This window comes from Lissotriton vulgaris, chromosome 1_1 (genome assembly GCF_964263255.1).
Source record: "Lissotriton vulgaris chromosome 1_1, aLisVul1.2, whole genome shotgun sequence".
NCBI lineage: Eukaryota > Metazoa > Chordata > Amphibia > Caudata > Salamandridae > Lissotriton > Lissotriton vulgaris.
Window position 1 is genome coordinate 539,187,953 of NC_141685.1, and position 22,306 is coordinate 539,210,258.

At 45.4% G+C, this 22,306-nt stretch overlaps 1 protein-coding gene across 3 annotated transcripts in view; it reads right to left on the minus strand.

Annotated features, from left to right (window-relative positions):
- The window catches only part of CCDC18 (coiled-coil domain containing 18), a 1,483,839-nt gene that overhangs the window by 144,472 nt on the left and 1,317,061 nt on the right, over positions 1-22,306 (minus strand). For all 3 annotated transcript variants that reach the window (XM_086953919.1, XM_086953920.1, XM_086953918.1), the window contains one exon: positions 13,524-14,025. In XM_086953919.1, coding sequence (XP_086810045.1) covers positions 13,561-14,025 — 465 coding nt within the window. In that variant the 3' untranslated portion in view covers positions 13,524-13,560. The remainder of the gene's footprint in view (positions 1-13,523; positions 14,026-22,306) is intronic.

A 22,306-nucleotide genomic window follows, 5' to 3' on the forward strand; every position in this document is an offset into this window, starting at 1 on the left:
AGGGCGCGCAGTCTCTGAAGACATGAGGATCAGTGCTAACATGGCCGCCATCTTAGACTAGTCACAAAGAAGACGGAAAAAGTGACGAAAAGTGGCTAAAGAGGTGTTATTGTATATTTAAATCAAAGGGACAAGATAGTTTAGTGGTCGATATTATGTCTAATGATTGTTGTGATTTAAAAGACGAACTAACAAGCTTAAAATAGAGCCTATTAGTCGAATATTGTCGATCGGGAAAACGAATACATCGCAGTCTGAAAAGACATAAAATGCGAGCAGACATCTTGTGATGGTGAAAATTAGATATATGAAGCAAGATTTTGCCAAAAAAAAAAAGTTAAATATATCGTGATTGGAATTTCGACCCTATACAAACGTGATATGACATAATAAAAATGAATCGAGTAAAGTGGAATATTTTTCACTTATTTATTAAAAACTGCCCAAGTATATCCCGTTTTAGTAGTCTTTGCTAGCCACTTTATCATAATTTATGGCAGCATAAATAAGTGAATGCCAGCTCAATAGCGCACATATATTTGTAATCAAAGTCCAGGCAAGTGTAATTTGCTAGCGGCTGAGAGGGAGTCAGAAACAGGTGCTACAGAAAGAAGTGCTGCAGAGAAGGCACTACAAGATATACTAGGCTAGCCATAGCATCTATAGTCAGATATATATGCAAATCTGATCAAAACAGTTGCACAGCTCAACCAAAGTCCCAGTTGACAATCAGGACAATATAACAGTCCACAGACCAAATGTTTAGATAAGACATTGCTTGACAAAATTGCTCACATCGGTTACTTAGATAAGTTACTCATATTAGTTGCACAAGTGCAATGCAAAGAAGGCCCCAATCATTGCATAGAGTTCTAACTGTGCTTAAATTTAAACACACAAAAAAGAGCAAGAGCAGGTGCAGTGGATCTAGTGTAAAGATACCATGCAATGATGTACAGATTGAATTCCCAGTGTGTAAATAGGAGAATGATAAAAGAATTACTGCGACAGCAGTAATCTGACACAGAAAATGCGGAGAGTCGGAAGGAGTTGAGCTGAATCACAAAAAATGATGAAATTCATTATTTACATTTAGTCCCTGATCTACAGCTCTAAGTCTGCATATCCAGCGGGCCTCAAGTTGTCTGAGGCAAGTGATCCTATCACCACCTCGTTTACCTGACGCTACCCTATCAATTGCATGGAATTTAATCTCTTTTTCATCTGGGTGGTTGTCAGTGATATGTTGGGCCACAGGGCTCCGGAGATCATTGTTTTTGATGCTTCTAATGTGTTCCTGAATCCGTGTTTTAAGACTTCTGGTGCTGCTACCAACATAGATCATTTTACAGTGGCAAATGATTACATAAACTACAAAAGTAGTGTTACAATTGATGAAAGAGGTAACCTTATGTGTCCTGGAGCTGTTATAACTGTAGTCAACCAGTTTGTTTATGCCGTGTTCACATACTGAGCAATTACCACATACAAAAAAGCCAGCCGGCTTTTCTGTAAGCCATGCAGAGCCACTAGTCTTTGGGGGATCTACATAACTCGGGCAAAGAATGTTTTTGATAGTTCTGCCCTTTTTGTAAATGACCTTGGGCTTGTCAGGGATGACGCCTTCCGGTAGTATATCCGATTTTAAAAGGTGCCAGTGTCGTCTCAAGATGTTATGTATATGATTACTATACATGCCGTATTCAGTTATGAAGGCACATTGTTCATGGGGTACACTGGTGTTCTTTTTCGGTTGTTTGAGTAGGGTTTCATGACGTTTCTTTTTTTTTATTTTATTCTCCGCCCTATCAACATCTTTCTCAGCATACCCTCTCGCCAAGAAATCTTTCTTCATTCTTTGTACAGTCTTTTCAAAGTCGGTGTCTTCACTACAGTTACGACGGGCCCGTACCATCTCACCATAGGGAATGGCCACTATGGTGTTTCTCGGGTGACAGCTCTCAGCATGAAGTATGCTGTTGCAAGAAGTGGGCTTTTTATACATTTTGCTTTGGATGCTGCCATCTTTTATATAGAGATGCAAGTCAAGAAACACTATTTCATTTTGGGAGGAGCTCATAGTGAGCTTGATGTTACGGTCATTACTGTTGAGGAAGCAAAAGTAATCATTCAAACCATCAACACTACCCTTCCAAATAAGGAAAATGTCGTCAATGTAGCGTACATAAAAGATTATGTCATCTATCCATTGACCAGCACCATGACCCCAGGCATGCTCCATCTCGAACAGCCCCATAAAAAGGTTTGCATAAGATGGAGCAAACCTGGAGCCCATGGCAGTCCCCCGTGTCTGTAGGTACCAATCGTCTTCATGCAAGAAGACATTATGGGTCAAAATTAGTTTGGCCATGTTTAGAAGCATCTGGGTATGTTCTAGGTGACAAACATTACGTTTGAAAAGAAAGTGCTTCAAAGATCTCATACCATTCTCCAATTCTATGCAGGTGTACAAGCTTTCCACGTCCATGGTTACAAACGTGAAAAGCTGGTCCTCCCAAATTACATCCTCTAGTTTACAGAGAAGTTCTCTGCTATCTTGCAAGTATGACGGTAGGTTTTGTACAAAGGGTTGAAGAAAGGAATCAACGTATTCAGCTAGATGTTCCGTGGGACCTCCGTTGCCCGATATAATGGGTCTTCCCGGAGGAAATACTCCGCCCTTATGCACCTTGGGAAGGGCATAAATGCATGGGAAACGTGAGTTGTCCGCCCTCAGATATCTGTATTCTTGTTCTAGGGCGGCAATATTGTTATAATGGACTTTGTGGATTACTCAAATGAAATCAAGAGACAATTACATGATGTTGCCTGCTATACCCCATTACGTAAAAATCCTATTAAAGATATTGAAAGTAAGATCAATTCGGGATTAGTAGAATGGAAGGAATCAGGATTACTATCCGAACAAGAATACGGCAACAGAGGTCCCACGGAACATCTAGCTGAATACGTTGATTCCTTTCTTCAACCCTTTGTACAAAACCTACCGTCATACTTGCAAGATAGCAGAGAACTTCTCTGTAAACTAGAGGATGTAATTTGGGAGGACCAGCTTTTCACGTTTGTAACCATGGACGTGGAAAGCTTGTACACCTGCATAGAATTGGAGAATGGTATGAGATCTTTGAAGCACTTTCTTTTCAAACGTAATGCTTGTCACCTAGAACATACCCAGATGCTTCTAAACATGGCCAAACTAATTTTGACCCATAATGTCTTCTTGCATGAAGACGATTGGTACCTACAGACACGGGGGACTGCCATGGGCTCCAGGTTTGCTCCATCTTATGCAAACCTTTTTATGGGGCTGTTCGAGATGGAGCATGCCTGGGGTCATGGTGCTGGTCAATGGATAGATGACATAATCTTTTATGTACGCTACATTGACGACATTTTCCTTATTTGGAAGGGTAGTGTTGATGGTTTGAATGATTACTTTTGCTTCCTCAACAGTAATGACCGTAACATCAAGCTCACTATGAGCTCCTCCCAAAATGAAATAGTGTTTCTTGACTTGCATCTCTATATAAAAGATGGCAGCATCCAAAGCAAAATGTATAAAAAGCCCACTTCTTGCAACAGCATACTTCATGCTGAGAGCTGTCACCCGAGAAACACCATAGTGGCCATTCCCTATGGTGAGATGGTACGGGCCCGTCGTAACTGTAGTGAAGACACCGACTTTGAAAACACCGTACAAAGAATGAAGAAAGATTTCTTGGCGAGAGGCTATGCTGAGAAAGATGTTGATAGGGCGGAGAATAAAATAAAAAAAAAGAAACGTCATGAAACCCTACTCAAACAACCGAAAAAGAACACCAGTGTACCCCATGAACAATGTGCCTTCATAACTGAATACGGCATGTATAGTAATCATATACATAACATCTTGAGACGACACTGGCACCTTTTAAAATCGGATATACTACCGGAAGGCGTCATCCCTGACAAGCCCAAGGTCATTTACAAAAAGGGCAGAACTATCAAAAACATTCTTTGCCCGAGTTATGTAGATCCCCCAAAGACTAGTGGCTCTGCATGGCTTACAGAAAAGCCGGCTGGCTTTTTTGTATGTGGTAATTGCTCAGTATGTGAACACGGCATAAACAAACTGGTTGACTACAGTTATAACAGCTCCAGGACACATAAGGTTACCTCTTTCATCAATTGTAACACTACTTTTGTAGTTTATGTAATCATTTGCCACTGTAAAATGATCTATGTTGGTAGCAGCACCAGAAGTCTTAAAACACGGATTCAGGAACACATTAGAAGCATCAAAAACAATGATCTCCGGAGCCCTGTGGCCCAACTTATCACTGACAACCACCCAGATGAAAAAGAGATTAAATTCCATGCAATTGATAGGGTAGCGTCAGGTAAACGAGGTGGTGATAGGATCACTTGCCTCAGACAACTTGAGGCCCGCTGGATATGCAGACTTAGAGCTGTAGATCAGGGACTAAATGTAAATAATGAATTTCATCATTTTTTGTGATTCAGCTCAACTCCTTCCGACTCTCCGCATTTTCTGTGTCAGATTACTGCTGTCGCAGTAATTCTTTTATCATTCTCCTATTTACACACTAGGAATTCAATCTGTACATCATTGCATGGTATCTTTACACTAGATCCACTGCACCTGCTCTTGCTCTTTTTTGTGTGTTTAAATTTAAGCACAGTTAGAACTCTATGCAATGATTGGGGCCTTCTTTGCATTGCACTTGTGCAACTAATATGAGTAACTTATCTAAGTAACCGATGTGAGCAATTTTGTCAAGCAATGTCTTATCTAAACATTTGGTCTGTGGACTGTTATATTGTCCTGATTGTCAACTGGGACTTTGGTTGAGCTGTGCAACTGTTTTGATCAGATTTGCATATATATCTGACTATAGATGCTATGGCTAGCCCAGTATATCTTGTAGTGCCTTCTCTGCAGCACTTCTTTCTGTAGCACCTGTTTCTGACTCCCTCTCAGCCGCTAGCAAATTACACTTGCCTGGACTTTGATTACAAATATATGTGCGCTATTGAGCTGGCATTCACTTATTTATGCTGCCATAAATTATGATAAAGTGGCTAGCAAAGACTACTAAAACGGGATATACTTGGGCAGTTTTTGATAAATAAGTGAAAAATATTCCACTTTACTCGATTCATTTTTATTATGTCATATCACGTTTGTATAGGGTCGAAATTCCAATCACGATATATTTAACTTTTGTTTTTTGGCAAAATCTTGCTTCATATATCTAATTTTCACCATCACAAGATGTCTGCTCGCATTTTATGTCTTTTCAGACTGCGATGTATTCGTTTTCCCGATCGACAATATTCGACTAATAGGCTCTATTTTAAGCTTGTTAGTTCGTCTTTTAAATCACAACAATCATTAGACATAATATCGACCACTAAGCTATCTTGTCCCTTTGATTTAAATATACAATAACACCTCTTTAGCCACTTTTCGTCACTTTTTCCGTCTTCTTTGTGACTAGTCTAAGATGGCGGCCATGTTAGCACTGATTCTCATGTCTTCAGAGACTGCGCGCCCTTTGCGTTTACTAATCAGTATTCCTAATTGATTAATTAAACACATTTGGGGGCTATATATATCCTCTCCAATATGCCTTCATTATGGACCGGGAGACCAGACGACCGCACACGCACGCGACGACGACGCCGAACTTATGGTAAGCCCCAGGAGTTAACGCTATATGGGTTCTTAGTTGTTTGGTAAGCCCCAGGAGTTAACGCTATATGGGTTCTTAGTTGTTTGGTTGGATATAGTCTTCACAACTTTTTGACAGCCTGTATTTTAATTGGTCCTAAACCCATCACAATATTTATTGTGAATGTAATTCTGGCATATGACCATGCAGGTCAAACATGTTAAGATGGCGGGCACGTTCGAGTGTCGTTTTCTTCAATTGATACGAGAGTTACAATACAACAGGCTGTGGCTCTTCGTTCCTATTGTTGCCTTGTACTGTCGGCTTATCTTTCTGTATGCCTTAAGCATTATGAGATCAGTCTCCATAACATATCTAGCTTTGCTGGGTGTTAGTCTCTTAACTAACACGCATCTCTTTGACTCTGTAAATAATAAATGTTAATTCTCGAACCTTAGAGACATCAGTGCTATCATGTCACTTGTTTAAGTAGTTGGACTTCCGTACTAAGACTAAAAGCTTAAAATCTTTAATGTCATAATATTAACCATAGTGACTATATACTATTGGTACATTTGTTCATTACTTTTCTTTCACTCATAATGATACTTTGTAAATGGTTTTTACTTGGCTGATCAACTATTACCAATGAATACCTTGAATTTTGGTTCTAAAGCCAGATACTATTCTTTATATAACCATTGCCTATTTTCTCGGTTTCAGGCATATACTTTATTCTTCTCTTAATTCTACTGGATCCTAAAACGAATGGATGATTATTAGATCTGCCAACTATATAATTATAGTAAGTGCACATTTCCATTTTCTCATGACTGTTAAACGTTCCTTAACCCCCAGATAGGTAGGCTCTTTAGGTGACGGTTTTGCTATAAAACATATCCCTTAAAGTCATACAGACTAGACATACGATTTAGATATCGATTACACTGTCGCTCAAATAGTCTAAAAGCCTGTTAGATATCAACAGCTGTCTCTTGCTACATACAGGTTCTTACATATTACCACTTTTTCTAAAAGATTGATATATTTACTTATAGAAACCTATTGCTCATACACCTGCCAGGACGGATGGGACGTGTAACATAAGAATACACTGTGCAAAGGTATTTAAAACCAATTATGACTTTGGAACTGTTATGCAGATACTATAATGTGTATTACAGTTAAAATTCAGTAGGCACGGTCCTTTTAAGATTCTTGTTCGCGCAAAGGGACTTAAAAATAGAGCTGTTATGTAAATATCACAATGTGTACTCCAGTCAAAATTAAGTAGGTATTGTCCTTTTATGACTCTTGTTTGCGAAAAGGTATTTAAAACTTTATGACCATAGAGCCGTCATATAAACATTATGTTGTGTACTCCAGTTAAAATTCGGTAGGCACTGTCCTTTCGTGACTCTCTCTTACATGGTTAGGTGAACAATACTCTGTATATAACATATTAGTTCACATTTAGTTTAACAAAATGTTTTGTAACAGCGCATGTTCTCCCTGGAATTCAAAGGCACCTTTTCAAGTCTTTTTTCGTATGCTGTACATATTTAAATGGTCTGGTGTTTTATAAATTGCTCCTTGAGTCTAAAACTGTATGATTTATTTATCTGTGCACGTACTCCTGTATCTATACACACATTGAAATATATTTTTTTATCTTTTTAAATGTAGCCCTGAAGAAGTCCGGTTTCGGACGAAACGCGTTGGCTATTTTTATCTGCGAGTTTTTGAACAAATAAAGAAAGAATAAAAAGAAGAAAACTGACTTGAAACATTTCTTGGGAGGACAGTTGGATTTTATCTTTGTTACAATACAAATGGTTATTAAGCACTAATATTGTGTTTATCATATAGTTTTTTCTTTGGTGTGCGAGGTCAATTTGTGAAATCTGCCAAATAGTATGCTTCCACATCTGGGAGTGCCAGCCCTCCGTTATACTGATTGCGCTTCAGTGTGCGTAGCACAATTTGTAGTTGCTTCCCCATCCACAGGAGCGAGCGCAGTTCGTCATCTACTTCACGAAATATCGTTCATGGGAGGGGGTGGTATGTGTTCTGTAGAGCATTGAGGAACTGCAGTAAGGGGATCATTTTGGACAGTCTTCCCCTCTGAATGTAGACCATATTCGTTGGTGACAGTCCATTGTAAGTTGTGATAAATACACCCATTATGTGAATCCATCTGCGCCACTTGTAAGTCTCTTGGGAGAGGGGGCCATTCTGTCACTAGGCCTGGGCTGCCTATCACAGATTTGTGCCAGTTGACCTTATATCTCTGAGTGTTGTCCATATATGTCTACTGTCTGGAAAAGTGTGGGGGTCGTAGTATCAGGATGTGTTACAAATAGGGTGATTTTCTCTTCCAGAGTATGTTCTGGATTTATCGTAAATCCCTGTATCCATGAATGATGTCTAATCTGGCAAGCCAGGATCTCTACTGTCAGAGCAAATAGTAGTGGGAATAGGGGGCAACCCTGCCTTATCCCAAGTCCAATGGGAAAAGCGATCCGAAGTAGGTCCATTCACTTGTATTATGGCCCTAGGGGAGTTGTATAATAGTGCCACCCATCGTCTAAACTTTGGACCCAGTCTGAATTTGGTCAGAACAGTGTCTAGAAAGAGCCAGTGGACTGCATCAAACTCTTTCACTGCATCTAGGGACAGAAATATATGTAGGGTGTCTTGGTCTCTAACCGCCATCATCCAATTGAGGGTTCCGCGGAGGTTCCATGTAGTTGCTTGGCCGGTCATGAATCCTGATTGGTCACAATGCACAAGTGTTGTTACGACACGATGTAGTCTCGTAGATAGGATAGTCGCCAAAATCTTCACCTCTATTTTGAAGAGAGAGATCAGGTGATTGGACTCACACCTGTTCTTTGGTTTACCTTCTTTGTGTATCAGTATAGTTGTAGCAAAGCGCAAATCCACCGAGAGAATGCCCTCGCTGTACGCATCCTGGAAGAGGTTCAGTAGGTGAGGACTCAGGAGGTCTTTACACCGTTTATAGAATTCAGCTTGTATGTCATTTGGTCCTGGGGTCCTGCCAACGCGTAATTTAGGCTGCTTTCATTTCGGTAATGGAGAGATCCTCCTCCACCCATAGTTTATCAGTATTGTTGAATGTCGGGGTAGGTATGTCTGACAGCTAACCTTCGATTTCGGGAGGGGTGCTAAGAGGACGAGTCTCATATTCAGCAAAGGCCCCTGCTATTTGGTTGTCATTGGAGTATGTCAGTCTCAGTGTGTCTCTAATGTATCTTACCCATCTGGTATCCATCTCCTTTTTACTGAGTCAGGATAGTAATTTCCCTGCTTTGTCTCCCACTTCATACAGCCAGGGAAGGGTAGCTAGGGCCTGTGCTTTAGAGACGTCACATGCCATGTCTTTATATTCTTGTCTTCGTAAGGCTAACTGTCGGGTTGCTAAGGGGTCTATATGTGTGATGGCCTGTTCCTCCAGAGACAGTATTTTTTGCTGGGGTCACAGCTGGGTGACTAGAGCCTGTGGAGATGAGGTCTACAGTCCAGAGTGGGTGAGTTATCGCCAGGTACAACAGCTCCACTTGATTGGATGACTTGCTGGGGCAATCGCTTACTCACTCGAGTCACTGCAGCAGGGCCCCACTGGGGGCACCAACTGGTGTGGGCCCTGCAAAACACTCTGTGGCATCAGGACAATGGGCAGAACTTGGCTGAAGGAAGGTGGTTCATCTGTGGAAACCCAGGGGGCAGAGGCTATCCAGGAACACCCGGAACTTGCTGTGTAGCTCACGTTGCACAGAATACTAGCACCAACAACAGATTGGCGAGGTGGTGACGGAACTGGTCATCCTGAGGGCCGGCCACCAAAAACTGCCAGTCAAAGCTAAGGCTACTGATGCGATTGTGAGTAAACTCCAACCAGCACAATACTCCTTACAGCAAAAAATGTCCGCTCTAATTGAGTGACAGTATTGAAGCACAGAGACGAAGATGCAAAGGGGCGCAACAGGCAAAAGATGTCAAGATTGTGGGATTGCCGAATACGCGGAGGGCAGTGACAAGGTCATATACCTGGAACATTGGATGAACACCAAAGTGGTGCCCACTGATCTTTCTACCTTCCTTTGCCCTAGCAAAGCACACAGGCTTCCAGCCAAGCCACAGGCCCCAGGATGCCACCACGACCAGTGTTGGCCAAGCTGCTGAATTACAGAGATGGAGATACCCTGCTCCAGAAAACATGTATAGATGACCCATTTCGAATTGAGAATGCAGCAATAACTATGTTTCCGGACTTCACTGCAGCGGTGGAGGCCAAGAGGGCATTCTTTCTGGAAGTTAAAGAGAGGACTGTGGGAAGCAGGGGTGCAATACTTCCTCTTATACTCAGTGAAACAGAGTAATGTTCAATTGTACCTCACACATCTTCCTGAGCCCCACAGATGCCTGGGTGTGGTTTGAGGTGCATCAGGGAGGCAGTTAATAAAGGGATCGCTGCCGTCCTCCGACCCGTATACCGGTTTCTGATCTAACTCTCCTGTGACGGGTATCATTCATAGATAATCCAAATGTCAAACTAAACTTGGGGATGTAGAACCCGGTAATAAGGGGGTCGGGGGGAGGGGAGGAGCCTGGAGTCGATAAAAGCGCAGGTCAGTGTAAAGTGGTCCCATATCGTTACGCAGGCGTTGCACACTTTACCTACTCTCGGTCTGTGCTAGAATTCCCGGGGGAGGACCCAGCTGGACCTGCCCTGCGTGAATGAGGGGAGGGGGGTGGAAAACAGGACGCTTGTGTGGACTGGGATGCAGGTGAATCTGGTGTCGCCTGGGGGTGTTTTGCGTGCTCTGTGTCATTTGTGTGGGTTTGCCTAAAGTCCTGTAGGAGCGTCGCCCATTCTAATGAGAAAGGTCGCCATCGTATGCCATGGGCCTCCTCTTGTCGAATAAGATCTTCCTCGGCTGCTGCCCATTTCTGCATCGCCCTCCACCATGCAGCGATTGGTGGCCTCTCCGCCGCTCGCCAATACATAGCCACACCGCGTTTGGCCAACAGCACAGCTAGCAGGGCAAATTTAGTTTCTACTTTTTACCGTTTGCTGCGCTTAAAAATACCTGGGGCACATGCCTCCTATGTATGGAAGTCTGTGAGGCCTGTGAATGCCTACAGGGTGGTGTGCACTGTCAACCAGAGGGGTTGCAACACTGGGCATGACCAAAACATATGGGCAAATGTGGCCTCTGGGGTGTGACAGTGGGGGCAGTCGAAGTGGGATGTCGGGTAGAAGCTAAGGCGGGACAGTTGATGACATGGTTTGTACGGCTAGAGAGTAGAAGGTCTCCGATTACTCAGGTGCATTTGCCAGACAGAGGGCTGGTGTACGCCGAAATGGATATCAATACCTCTTCCGTAACTACTGTATAACACTCTATGGGAGACCGTCTGAGAATCCAGAGGAGGCAATGGGGGACCTTTCTGAGACCCTCGTGATTGCACAAAATACCTGCTTAGGAGGTGGGAGTCCCTGTTACATCACAAGATATGAAATGGGCCATACAAGATATGGCACGGGGGAAGAGGCCAAGGCCGGATGGCCTACCGGCAGAGTTTTACTCTACTTCTGTTGGGGTGTCTGCACTGAGACTGGCTGCCGTATATGCCGTGGCCCTGGAAAAGAGCACTGCCTGCCTCAACCAGGAATGAGACGGTGATCCCCCTCCCTAAGATGCAAGTATGAGGAACTTCTGCCACGGCATATCGACCACTGCCAATGCTGAACATGGACTATAAGATTTTACGAAAGCTCTTAGCAATGCGACTGCTCCAGCATATGCAAACGCTGGTGCACCCAGATCAGTGTGGCTTTATACCACAATGCAATACCTTTCTGAACTGGCTCCGTCTGTATATGCTAATGTATGCTCCATCTGTGCAGGGTGAGGGTCATATGGGACTTTAATCAATCGACCTTGAAAAGGAGTTCGACACAGGTAGCTGGTCAAACTTGGAAGGGGTCATGCTTAAAATGGGGTTTGCAGTTGCCAGCGTAGACTGGCTCTACCGCCAGGGTGAGGATGAGTCGTTGTGTTTCCCACTCCTATGGGGTCATCTAGGCACAAGGCAAGAATGCCAGTTGTCTCCGCTGCTGTTTGTGTTTGCCATTAAATCCTTGGAGGTGTTATGCAGGGAAGGAGGCTGGGGTAAAGGCATTGTGCTGGATGGGGTTGAGCCCAATATTTCCCTTTATGCAGACGACTTGCTGTTATATACATCAAATATGGAGAATGATGTCTCATACATGTTATATTTCTACAGGAGTATGGCAGGGCTTCAGGGCTGCGGGTTAATCTGACATAGTCCTACGTCTTCCTTCGGAGCTTGGGGCTGGCAATACCTCATTCCTTTGGACTGGACATCCAGTGGGCCCCACACCTTTCACTATCTGGGGATACAAATTTACCACAAGCTAGAGGACACGCGGGAGTTTAACCTGGGTCCCACACTGTGCTCATTGCATGAGTGCATGGTCTTTTGATGTTAATTGAAGCTTCCCCCTATGGTGCAGATCACACTCACCAAGATGGTTAGGTTACCTTGGTTACTTTATTACTTTACCTTACTTTACTCATCTTCTCACATGGATACTGCTCGGTGGTTCAGACAGCTGGACTTATATAGGATGGTGGACACCATCAGGGTCTTTGGACGTCATTAAGTGGCCCACCCTGGAGGGGGGCTCGGGTGTACTGAATTTTGAGAACTATCATCTAGTAGCCCAGTTGCAATGGATCACCAAGTGACTAGATGGAGCGAATTTGACAGAATTAGGGCGACTTGGGGCTCAGCCTAACCAGTGGGGGCTGCTGGCATGACTCTTGCGGAGGGTATCCGGGAGAGTGAGAGACGGCTTATTATCCATGGCTCTCCGCTGTTGCTGGTGGATTTGTTTGAAACACAAAGGATTGCCCACTGTATGCTTTGGCCCTCCTGCTGGTGAGGCTGCCCCTCGTGAACTTCAAAGAATATGGTAACAGAAGTACTAAGCATACTCATCTCCAAACTAAACGACTTCTGTAAATTAGCATATTTAAGACAGTGGTATACCGTATGGAGTTTAAACTTCCTACTCACTTAAGAGCGGTATGGAAAATTTCAATTTTCTATACATCATAGTATATTTTGCATGCATTATCAAAGCTCAAACTTGTGTCTCCTTATCTCGCACATTTGATCTATTTAATCTTTTATGACATTCTTATCGGAGAAAGCAGGCAAACTTTTACTAAATATTACCAGCTAACTTCTACTATAAATATATTAGACAAGATACTAAGCAAACAGTTATCGATGCTCTGGAATTCTTTTCTTTCACCCCTCTGTAAATAATGTATTTTACATTCTCTAAATTCCCTTGAACCATTTGTTAAATCCAAAATAGGGGGAGGATGTGACCAAAGAATAAAACAGTCATGACTGTTCATAATTCTTTGTCCTTTGCAATGAGCAGTCATTTTCAGATGTTTCAAGGAGCTAGACCAAGACAATGAAGAATTTTGATAAGGAATGTAGAAGTATGGCCCCTTCTGGCTAAAGATGCTAGTTTGCATGGATTAGCAGATGCCGAGATGATCAACTGATAACCTTAATATACCACAGAATTCCCAAATATAATTAGGAGATACATAGAGAAGGTGGGCATGACTGACAAAGATTTTCCCAAACAACGCTAAAAGATCGAGGAACAGCAAACTAAACATATAGGGTATACGCTGTGTCTACAGACTGATCTCATTAACATTGACAGACAAACTTACAGACACAATTTACCTTCTACTTTCTTTGCATCAGATATCCTTTAAGATATTTACACAAGAGACGTTTCAGTTATTTTCATCTCTGTGGTAATATATCTTAGCATTCCGGTAAGTGTTCCAAAGTCCCCACCACCAGAAGATACATCTGCTGCATCTTCATCTATGGTGTAGGTGAGAGGATTGAATGAGGACTCTTGCAGATCTTCTCCCGTTTCGACGTCCTCATCATTGATCTTAATTGCTTCCAGCTCTGGCAGTATATGTTTTAAGTCGTCCAGCGCGTCAGTAGAAGTACATAACGAAGTACTTAGCGGCTCACAGTCGTCTTTCATACTTAAGTCAGTGGCGCTTATAGAACGCCTAAGCATCCTGTATTTTGAGCCTGACATAAGATGCTGTATGTTAAAAATAGCCAATCTTTGAGGAGAGGAATCAAACGCACTTTGTAACTGGCTGATTTCTGCTGTTCTTTCATAGCCAGAAATTCTTGCTTTCAATCTTATTATTTCGGATTCCTGTAGATGAAAAAAGAACATGATGCCTAAGTGAGATAGGACAGTTGAACCAAACATGTTTTAACACTAAATACTACGTTCAAAACAAAATACAGTTAAGTCAAATGTTCAAATTAGAATCTGTGCCTAGAGAAATGATTGTTGTTCCCATGAGCCCCAATGCAGCAAATCAGTTTCTGAATTATGTGGCTCATTAATCTTTTTAATGCAAAACAATACAATTCTAATCAGAAACAATAATGGCATCCACATTTGAATGGCTGTAATCCATCTCATTATGTGCTGACAACTAACTTGTATACAGTCAAGAGAAAGCATACAATACATTACACATCATACATTTCGACAGAATATGCAACTACTAAAATGAAAATAAAAAACAATATATGAACAGCTCATTGTAGAGAAGCAAGATTACAACAAACTAAGCAATTAAAGTCAAAATTTCATTTGGAAGATATCAAACAGAAAAAAATAATAACCTGAATTGTGAGAACAAGCTAACAGAAAATGTTAAAAAAAATTAAAAGAATTGGAAATGTAAAACTCGTCTTAATTGGGTGCATCAGTTGAAAGAGGGTCTCAGCAAGCTCACATCTATCATGATTACATTTCGACATAATAATAAAAAAGCAAAGCCAGCTGTCGATAAACTGAAAAAAAGGAGGAAGTGAATTTCCTCTGTACTATCCAGGGGTGACTATCACGTGTCCTTAGTATTCCCTTAGAAGATCAGATTTGAGACCTTACATTTTTCCAGAGACTCAAATGAAAGAAGATAGGGATCTTTTTATCTAAATCTAGCCATACTAAATATTTTTTAAAAGATTGTATGAAGTTCATGCTTTGGTTGATGAAAGTCAGAAGAAGTACCCATAGCCTTGAAAAGGAGAAAATATTTTCTTCGTACATCCAGTTATGGGAGGAGGTTGCAAGAGGTTGCCAGAGCCTATCCAAAACAATCTACAATGGGAAAAAGCACAGAAAGCTGGAATCTGAGATCAGGCACTTCAATGTTAATAAAATAGATCCCAACACAGAAAGAAGCACTTTATCTTTTCTATGTAGAATACGTTTTTACTTTTTGCTGTAAAATGACTTATAAGAAAATATTAATTTAGCATACCAATCCATTCATCCACAACATTTTACGAACATGTTTGTATCAAATACCGCCATATCCAGATATCGGAAATACTAAAAACGAGAGCCCAGACACATCGGAATGTATACTGCCCGCATTAAACAAAGATGCTAGAAACCACAATATGCAGCAAATTCGATATTATATGGTGTGCATTAAGTACAATACACTGACTAGGGTTTATTAAATCAAACTCAGGGATAATAATCAATTCAAAGGATGCTAAGATGCTAAGATGCATCCCATGCTTCAATGTACAAAATTGCGTAACTACTTTTATAGCATTAACAAGAAATAAACTTAGTTTACCCAAAGCAGGTAAAACTCACAAAATTTTGCATAATGGTAGGAGAAATGGAAACAAACGTACAACCAATCTACACCGGAGGAAAGTGACTGTTTTGTTTCATTATAAGCAAGGCACTGGATTTATGCAGCAGGGGAGGGCCAAATTATGTGGCAGGGTTTTTTTTTTATAACAATTTTTATTAGTTTGTCATCAACTTACAGTGCCGTTCTGGCAAGTATCATATCAATCATGTATGTTAGCATTCCACAGGGTATTCAATAGGTAACTGAAACCAATATGCAAGTAAGTCTATTGCCTCGTCTTCATTCGTCTCGTTCCTCCAGTTTCGGTGCAGTCCGTGTGTGGGTGCCGTACAAGTGGCCATTCACAACAGCCCCCCCCCCCCCACCTCGATCCCAGTCCCAACTCAGTAATCCCTAACAACCCCCTTCCTCCCTAGCAGCCCACCCCTCCCCCCCCAGGCGTGTCATAGTGGGCCACTCGCTGAGGGGCCAGAACCCCGAGTGTACCATGCAACGGGATCAATGAAAGCACTGTGGTAGTAAGCGTCTCACATGTGGTCAGGGGCAGCATCTCATCGATAGCCCATGGTGGAACCTCCTCAATTACAGTGGTATGTTATGCTGGGCGTGCCTCGGGACTATTTGTTGGGGCATCAACATCTACATCCTCAGGGGCTGTAAGTTCCATGACTAGCCTTTCCCAGGCTCTCGCTCTCTCCAACGCGTTTTCATTGCCCGTTCTACGTGCAAATTGTAGTCGGATAGTACCCTCACACTCGCCCCACTTCCAGAATTCTACCCTCCACTTATCTAAACTAGCGCCCTTTTTCGCTTTCTAATGGGAGGTTATAGTTCTTTTGGCTAGCAGGAAACCCAAGTCTATGTATTTGCTAGTGATTTTGTTCTTTGAGGTGAGGGGGAACCAATGGAGGATACAGTGTGCCATGAAGGGTTGTAGGTCTCTCTCCGTTATATCCATCAACAGGGCCGTTACCTCCCTCCAAAAAAGGTCAAGATATGGACAGTCCCACAACATGTGTTTAAAATCGGCTTCAACCATGGCGCACCTCGGGCAAGACGCTGACTGGGTCGGGAAATATTTATGCAAGCGGGCTGGTGTTAAGTATACTCTATGTAGGATGTGAAAGTGCACTAGTTGGAATCGCGTGTTTCGTGTGCTTTTCTAGGCCCTCTCTACTATCCCATTGCATGCTGCACCTGGGATGTCCTTCCCTAGGTCAGTTTCCCACTTCATCTTCAGGGCTGCCAATGGGGGCAGGGCTTCTTGTGTCATGCGCCTATATAGACATGTCACCGCCTTGATGGTGCCCGCCGCCACAACAACATATTTGCACCCTATGGAAGTGGGTGGTTCTGTGAGGCCCGCCCTCCAGTGCTTTCGAACAGCTGCCGTGAGTGCAGTGTGTAGCAGAAAGTCTCACCCGGCAAGTCATAACGGGCTCGTAGGTCGTCAAAAGGTATCAGGGCACCGTACTCATAAAGGTCTCCTATCGTCAATAATCCCTGCTGTTCCCAGGGGTCCAACCTCTGCCAGGTGCCCCCATGTGGTAGGGCCCTGCACATTTTCAACGGTATGTCAGGGGCGTAAGGAGTCCCTATAGACCCTCCCAGCATTTCCAGGCTATGGCAAATTCCCAGGTAAGGTGTGTGGTCTCGAGCCGGAGTCGCAATACTATGTGAGATAGTACCATCAGGGGGCCCGACAACTCTCCAGGTCCACCCTCTTCCCTAGTGGCCCTGGCCACCCATTTTGTAAGCTATTGAAGCTATTGAAGCTGGGCCGCTAGTCCTCCCTCCGCTCCGGGCCTCATGAGTGTTTTGAGGGCCACTCTGCGCCTGCCCTTACCCCACAGAAAAGAGATGACCATCGCTCTGAGCCACTTAAAATAGGCTGCCGGAATCCAGATCGGCAGGGCCCTGAAAAAGTACAATAAACGCGGAAGGGTCACCATTTTGAGTGGTGCCACACGTCCCGCAACTGACAACGGTAAGGGTACCCCAGAAGTCAAAGTTAGCCCTGGCTCCCCTGAATGCCTTCCCAAAGTTCCCTCAAGTATGTCTTCCTGCTCGTGATAAATAACCGTGCCCAAGTAGGGCAAACATCTCTCTTCCCAGTTCACCCCTTCAGTGGTCTGAGGGCCTATCCCGCCTTTGTGCACCGGGAAGAGACACAATTTCGCTCGATTGACTTTTGACCCAGCCCCTTTACTCAGGGCCCGCAGCAGGGACTTCGCTCCCTGCAACGCTTCGCCTGTATCCGCCAGGAACAATAAGAGGTCATCCTCATAAAGTGCGATATGGTGGATCTGACCATAAACGTCAAGGCCCTGATACGCCCGCCCTGATCGAGCGTGTGCTGCCAGGGGTTCCACCGCTATAGCAAAGAATAATGGGGAGAGGGGACACCCTTGTTGCGTGCCCCTCCCCCAACTGCATGCTTCAGAGATCACCCCTCCCGTCCTGACTCTGGCGGTCGAATCTGCATACAATAGGGCCGTCCATCTCACAAAATCAGGGCCGAGGCCCATTTGTCGCATTACATGGAATAGGTACTCCCACTCTAAGCTGTTGAAGGCTTTTTCTATGTCAACAGCAAATATCGCAGCGGTATCCACATCATAGGAATCCGCCTCCAAGATATGTAGGAGCCTTCGTATATTAAGCGCTGTGTTGCGAGCTAGGATGAACCCAGATTGGTCGGCATGGATGAGGGTAGGCATGTGGAGAAGCAGTTGAGTGGCTAGTATCTTGCTCAGGATTTGGTAGTCTAGGTTGAGCATGGACAGCGGGCAGTAGGCCGTTCTGTCCCAAGGTTGTTTTCCTGGTTTTAGCAAAGGAATAATGATCGCCTCCGTAGTGAAATCCGGCAATCTACCTAACCTCCTAGCCTCATTATATAGGCGCGCGCATGCTGTGGGGGGCAAGGAGATCAATGTAAGTGAGATAAAATTCCACTGGGAGGCCATCCGAGCCCGGAGTTTTATTACCGGCCATAATTTTGATGGCTACTCGCACCTCCCGCACGTCAATTTTCCGCCCCAACAATTTCTCATCCTCGTCGCCCAACTTTGGCAGGGCAACACCCTCCGTAAAGTCCTGCAGTTCTGCCTCAGAAGGGATTACTCGGCTGCAATAAAGCTCCGTGTAGTAATCAAAAAACAGATCATTTATTCCCTGTTGATCAAAGCGGGCTCTCCCCATCTGATCTTGCAGCTCCAGTATGACTGAGCCGCGACGAGCTGGATTGGCCAACCAGGCTAGGAGGGTCCCGGGCTTATCCCGCTCCGAATGCGCCCGTGTGACATTTTTTGTAATCAAAGCACCGCAGGCGCTCAACATTCGCTGCCACTGCTTCTCTGGCTTCTAACAATTCACCCTGCTTGGCTGGATTTTCAGGGCATTCCCTCTCCAGGGTACGCAAGCGCTCATCATCTCTTTGGATGTCTTGCAGGAGGACCTTTCTTGTCCCAGCCACAGCCGAAATACACCTCCCCCTAATGACCGTTTTACAGGCGACCCACTCCATGGTCACCGCCCCAGCTGTTTCCTCATTAACCTGGAATTATTCTGTAATAGCCGTTGCAATGGTGGTGCGGAAAACTTGATCGTCGAGCGCTTCTGGCCGCAATCTCCAGGTGGGGATTTTGGGGCGCAGTCGCGAACATCCCAACTGGACCATCAACGGATCATGGTCAGAAATAGTCCTAGTGAGGTATTCACTACTGCGAATCTCCCTGTGCACATCCAGGGAGCATAAGAAGGCGTTGAGGCGGACGTGCAATTCATGCAGGGCAGAGAAAAAGGAGTAATCCTTGATCAATGAGTGTTGGGCCCGCCAAGTGTCGACTAAACCCCATGTCTGTTGCCAGGTACTACGCGCCTCTGCTAGTTTATGTGCTGGTGCATTCGGAAGAGGGGGTGGGAGCGATCCAGGTCAACATCCGTGACACAATTAAAATCACCCATTAGTAATAGTGGCCCTCTGAGGACGGTCGCTAGCTTCTGTGATAGTAGGGAGAAAAAGGCAGGCTGGTCCGCATTAGGCGCATATATACATCCCAGAGAAAGGTCCCTACCATCTAATTTCCCCTGTACTACCACATATCTGCCCTCTGGGTCAATCAATTGTGTTGTGCATTGGAATTGAAATCCAGCTCTTATCCAAATTAGAACCCCCCTCGCATATGCAGAATATGTAGTGTAATAAACCTGACCCCTCCAGCGGCGCTGTAGTGCTTTCCCTTCTTTCGTGATGAGGTGGGTTTCCTGAAGGAATGCAACGTGTATGCCCCTACGAGTCAGAAATGAATGAATCTTGTGGCGCCTAATCATAGTATGCATGCCCTGTACATTCCATCCGAGACATGTGTAGCCTAATGCGGGTCCCATTGCATGCAGTGACATTGATGATGTCCCACAACTCCCACCCACGTGACACACCTAATTAGACTTAAAAAAAAACCATAGGTAAAACATCCCCAACTCCCCCTTCCCAGGACAGGCACCCAACGAGGCAACCCCATCCAAACTATAAAAATGTGCCTACAAAAATCTATCAAGTTAAGGCGGCTCGGAACTCTATCACAATGGCCCCAGAACCCCCCCCCCCCCCCCAACCCCCTTCCCTGCAATCTAATACATCCATCCAGGCCCCCGTGACTCTTGTAGAGCGGCCGGGCAGCCCGCCACTACATGACAAAGGAGTCTTGAGGTCCAATAGTCAGAGCAGACACCTTGCAGATCTTTTTGCGTTGCCCCTGCTGTCCCCTCACCCAAACATCCCATCTGCCGTTTGTGGAGTAACGACTGGAAGATCTTCGTCTGAGAGCCCATGGGCGCTACTCGAACTTGGGCTCTCCACTCCACTCCACTCCACTCCACTCCACTCCACTCCACTCTTCACGCGCTCCGAGTTGCTACTGGCTGGACTAAGAGCTCCCTGGCAAATGGCTGCCACCGCTAAAACTGCCCAGTCTCGCTCCTGGCGCCAGTCCGTGGGGGAGACAGGCCTCTGTGTCGGTGATGCGGTGGGTGGGCGTCCTCGAGGCGAGGCCGTGTGTGGCGAGTGCGCACCGGGATCCCCCGGGCTTCCAGCCAGTCCCAGGTGGCCTGCGGCGTTGTAAAAAAGTGTGTGTCCTCGTCAGTAGTCACTCGTAGCCGGACCGGGAACAGCATTACATAAGGGAGGCGTGGTTGACGCAATTTCTGTTTGACTGCCAAGAAGGAGGCTCTCTGGCGCTGTACCTCCCTAGTATAGTCTGGGAATATCATTACTTTGCTGTTTTCAATGCACAAATTCTGTTGTTCCCTAGCCCACTGCAGGATGTAATCTCGGTCTCGGTAGTGTAGGAGTCTCACCACCATTGGGCGGGGACCCAGGTCTAGGCGGGCAAGCCGGAACCCTTGTGCGCCCGCTCCAGCGCGTAAAATGGGGATAGGCCCTCCGGCGCCACCTCCGCTTTCAACCATGCCTCCAAAAAGTGTACTGCATCAGATCCTTCCTCTCGCTCCGGGACTCCCACTATGCGGAGGTTGTTGCACCTTGAGCGCCCTTCACTGTCCTCTGCCCTCACTTCCAACACTTTAACCCTATGCACAACCTCATTCCGTGTCTTTTGCAAGGCGGTGACCGTATCCGGAATGTCTTTCATGGTGGTTTCGTTAGTTGCCACCCGCTCTTTGAGTTTCCGGTGGTCGTCCCTTAGCAAGGAAAGATCCGAGCCGATGGCATCCATCCTCTTCTCCAGTGCCTCCCTCGAGGCTACGATGGCCTGCATGATGTCACCCAAGGAAATGTCCCCAGCTTGTGTGGGTACACTACCCCCAGGGGTAGTCTCCTCTTTATCCTTGTTTTGGCCCGATTCCTCAATCTTCAACACCTCGAACCCCTTTCTACTGGACACTCTGCCCATCTTGAAATCCACAGGCAGCAATAGACAGCAAGAGCAGCAGAGTCTATTGTAGGGGCATGGCTTGATGCAGACGATGGTGGCTGCCTAAGCGGAGGGCTCTGTAACCGAGCCCCCAATCATCCTGAAAAATCAAAGCTCGAGACCCCCACCTACCGCAAGATGGTAGAGGAAGGGGCGACCGACCCCTAAGACCGAAAACCGGAAGAGGCAGATGACCCGGAGACCGGCTGGGGCTTAACTGCGGGCTGACCGCTGTGCCGCGAGGAGCGAACCCAAAAAGGCGCCCGCGGCGAATAGCTGAGATCCCGAGGAGCGGCGCCGGTGACAACGACTGCGGGCTGGTGAGACTACAGCTGCTGCGGTGGAGGCCGGCGGAGGTACTCGGGGGTCCCTCCGACCCAGGGGAAAAGGTTGGCATGTCCCGGAACCATGCCAGACAACAGTTATGGAGTAGCTGTGGCCTGTGGCGCGGGGCTCAGGGATCCCTGCTGTTGCCCCAGAGGGCGAAGACGGCTTTGGTGGAGATCGCCGTGGTGCGGGGGACGCTGCGGGCGGCTGGACGGCTGAAACAGCGGTGGCCCCAGTGCGATGAGGTGTTCGATCTAGGAAGCGCAGACGAGCGGAACCATTGACATTGGGGCAGGGAGCGCCACGCTAGTGAACCAGGACACCAGCGGGGGACGAGGAGTCGCCATGGCTGGAGAAATGAATACCTGCCCGGCAGCAAAATAAACCTCCACCGCTAACAGACCGGAAGGCCGCACTGGGGTACTAGGCGACGAAGGAGAGTGATCACAAGGCAGCTAGAGGGGCAGCTCTGGAGCGAGTCGCACTTGAGGTAACGCACGACCCGGATGGTAGCTGGGGCCTCACAGCACGGTAAGACCTAAGT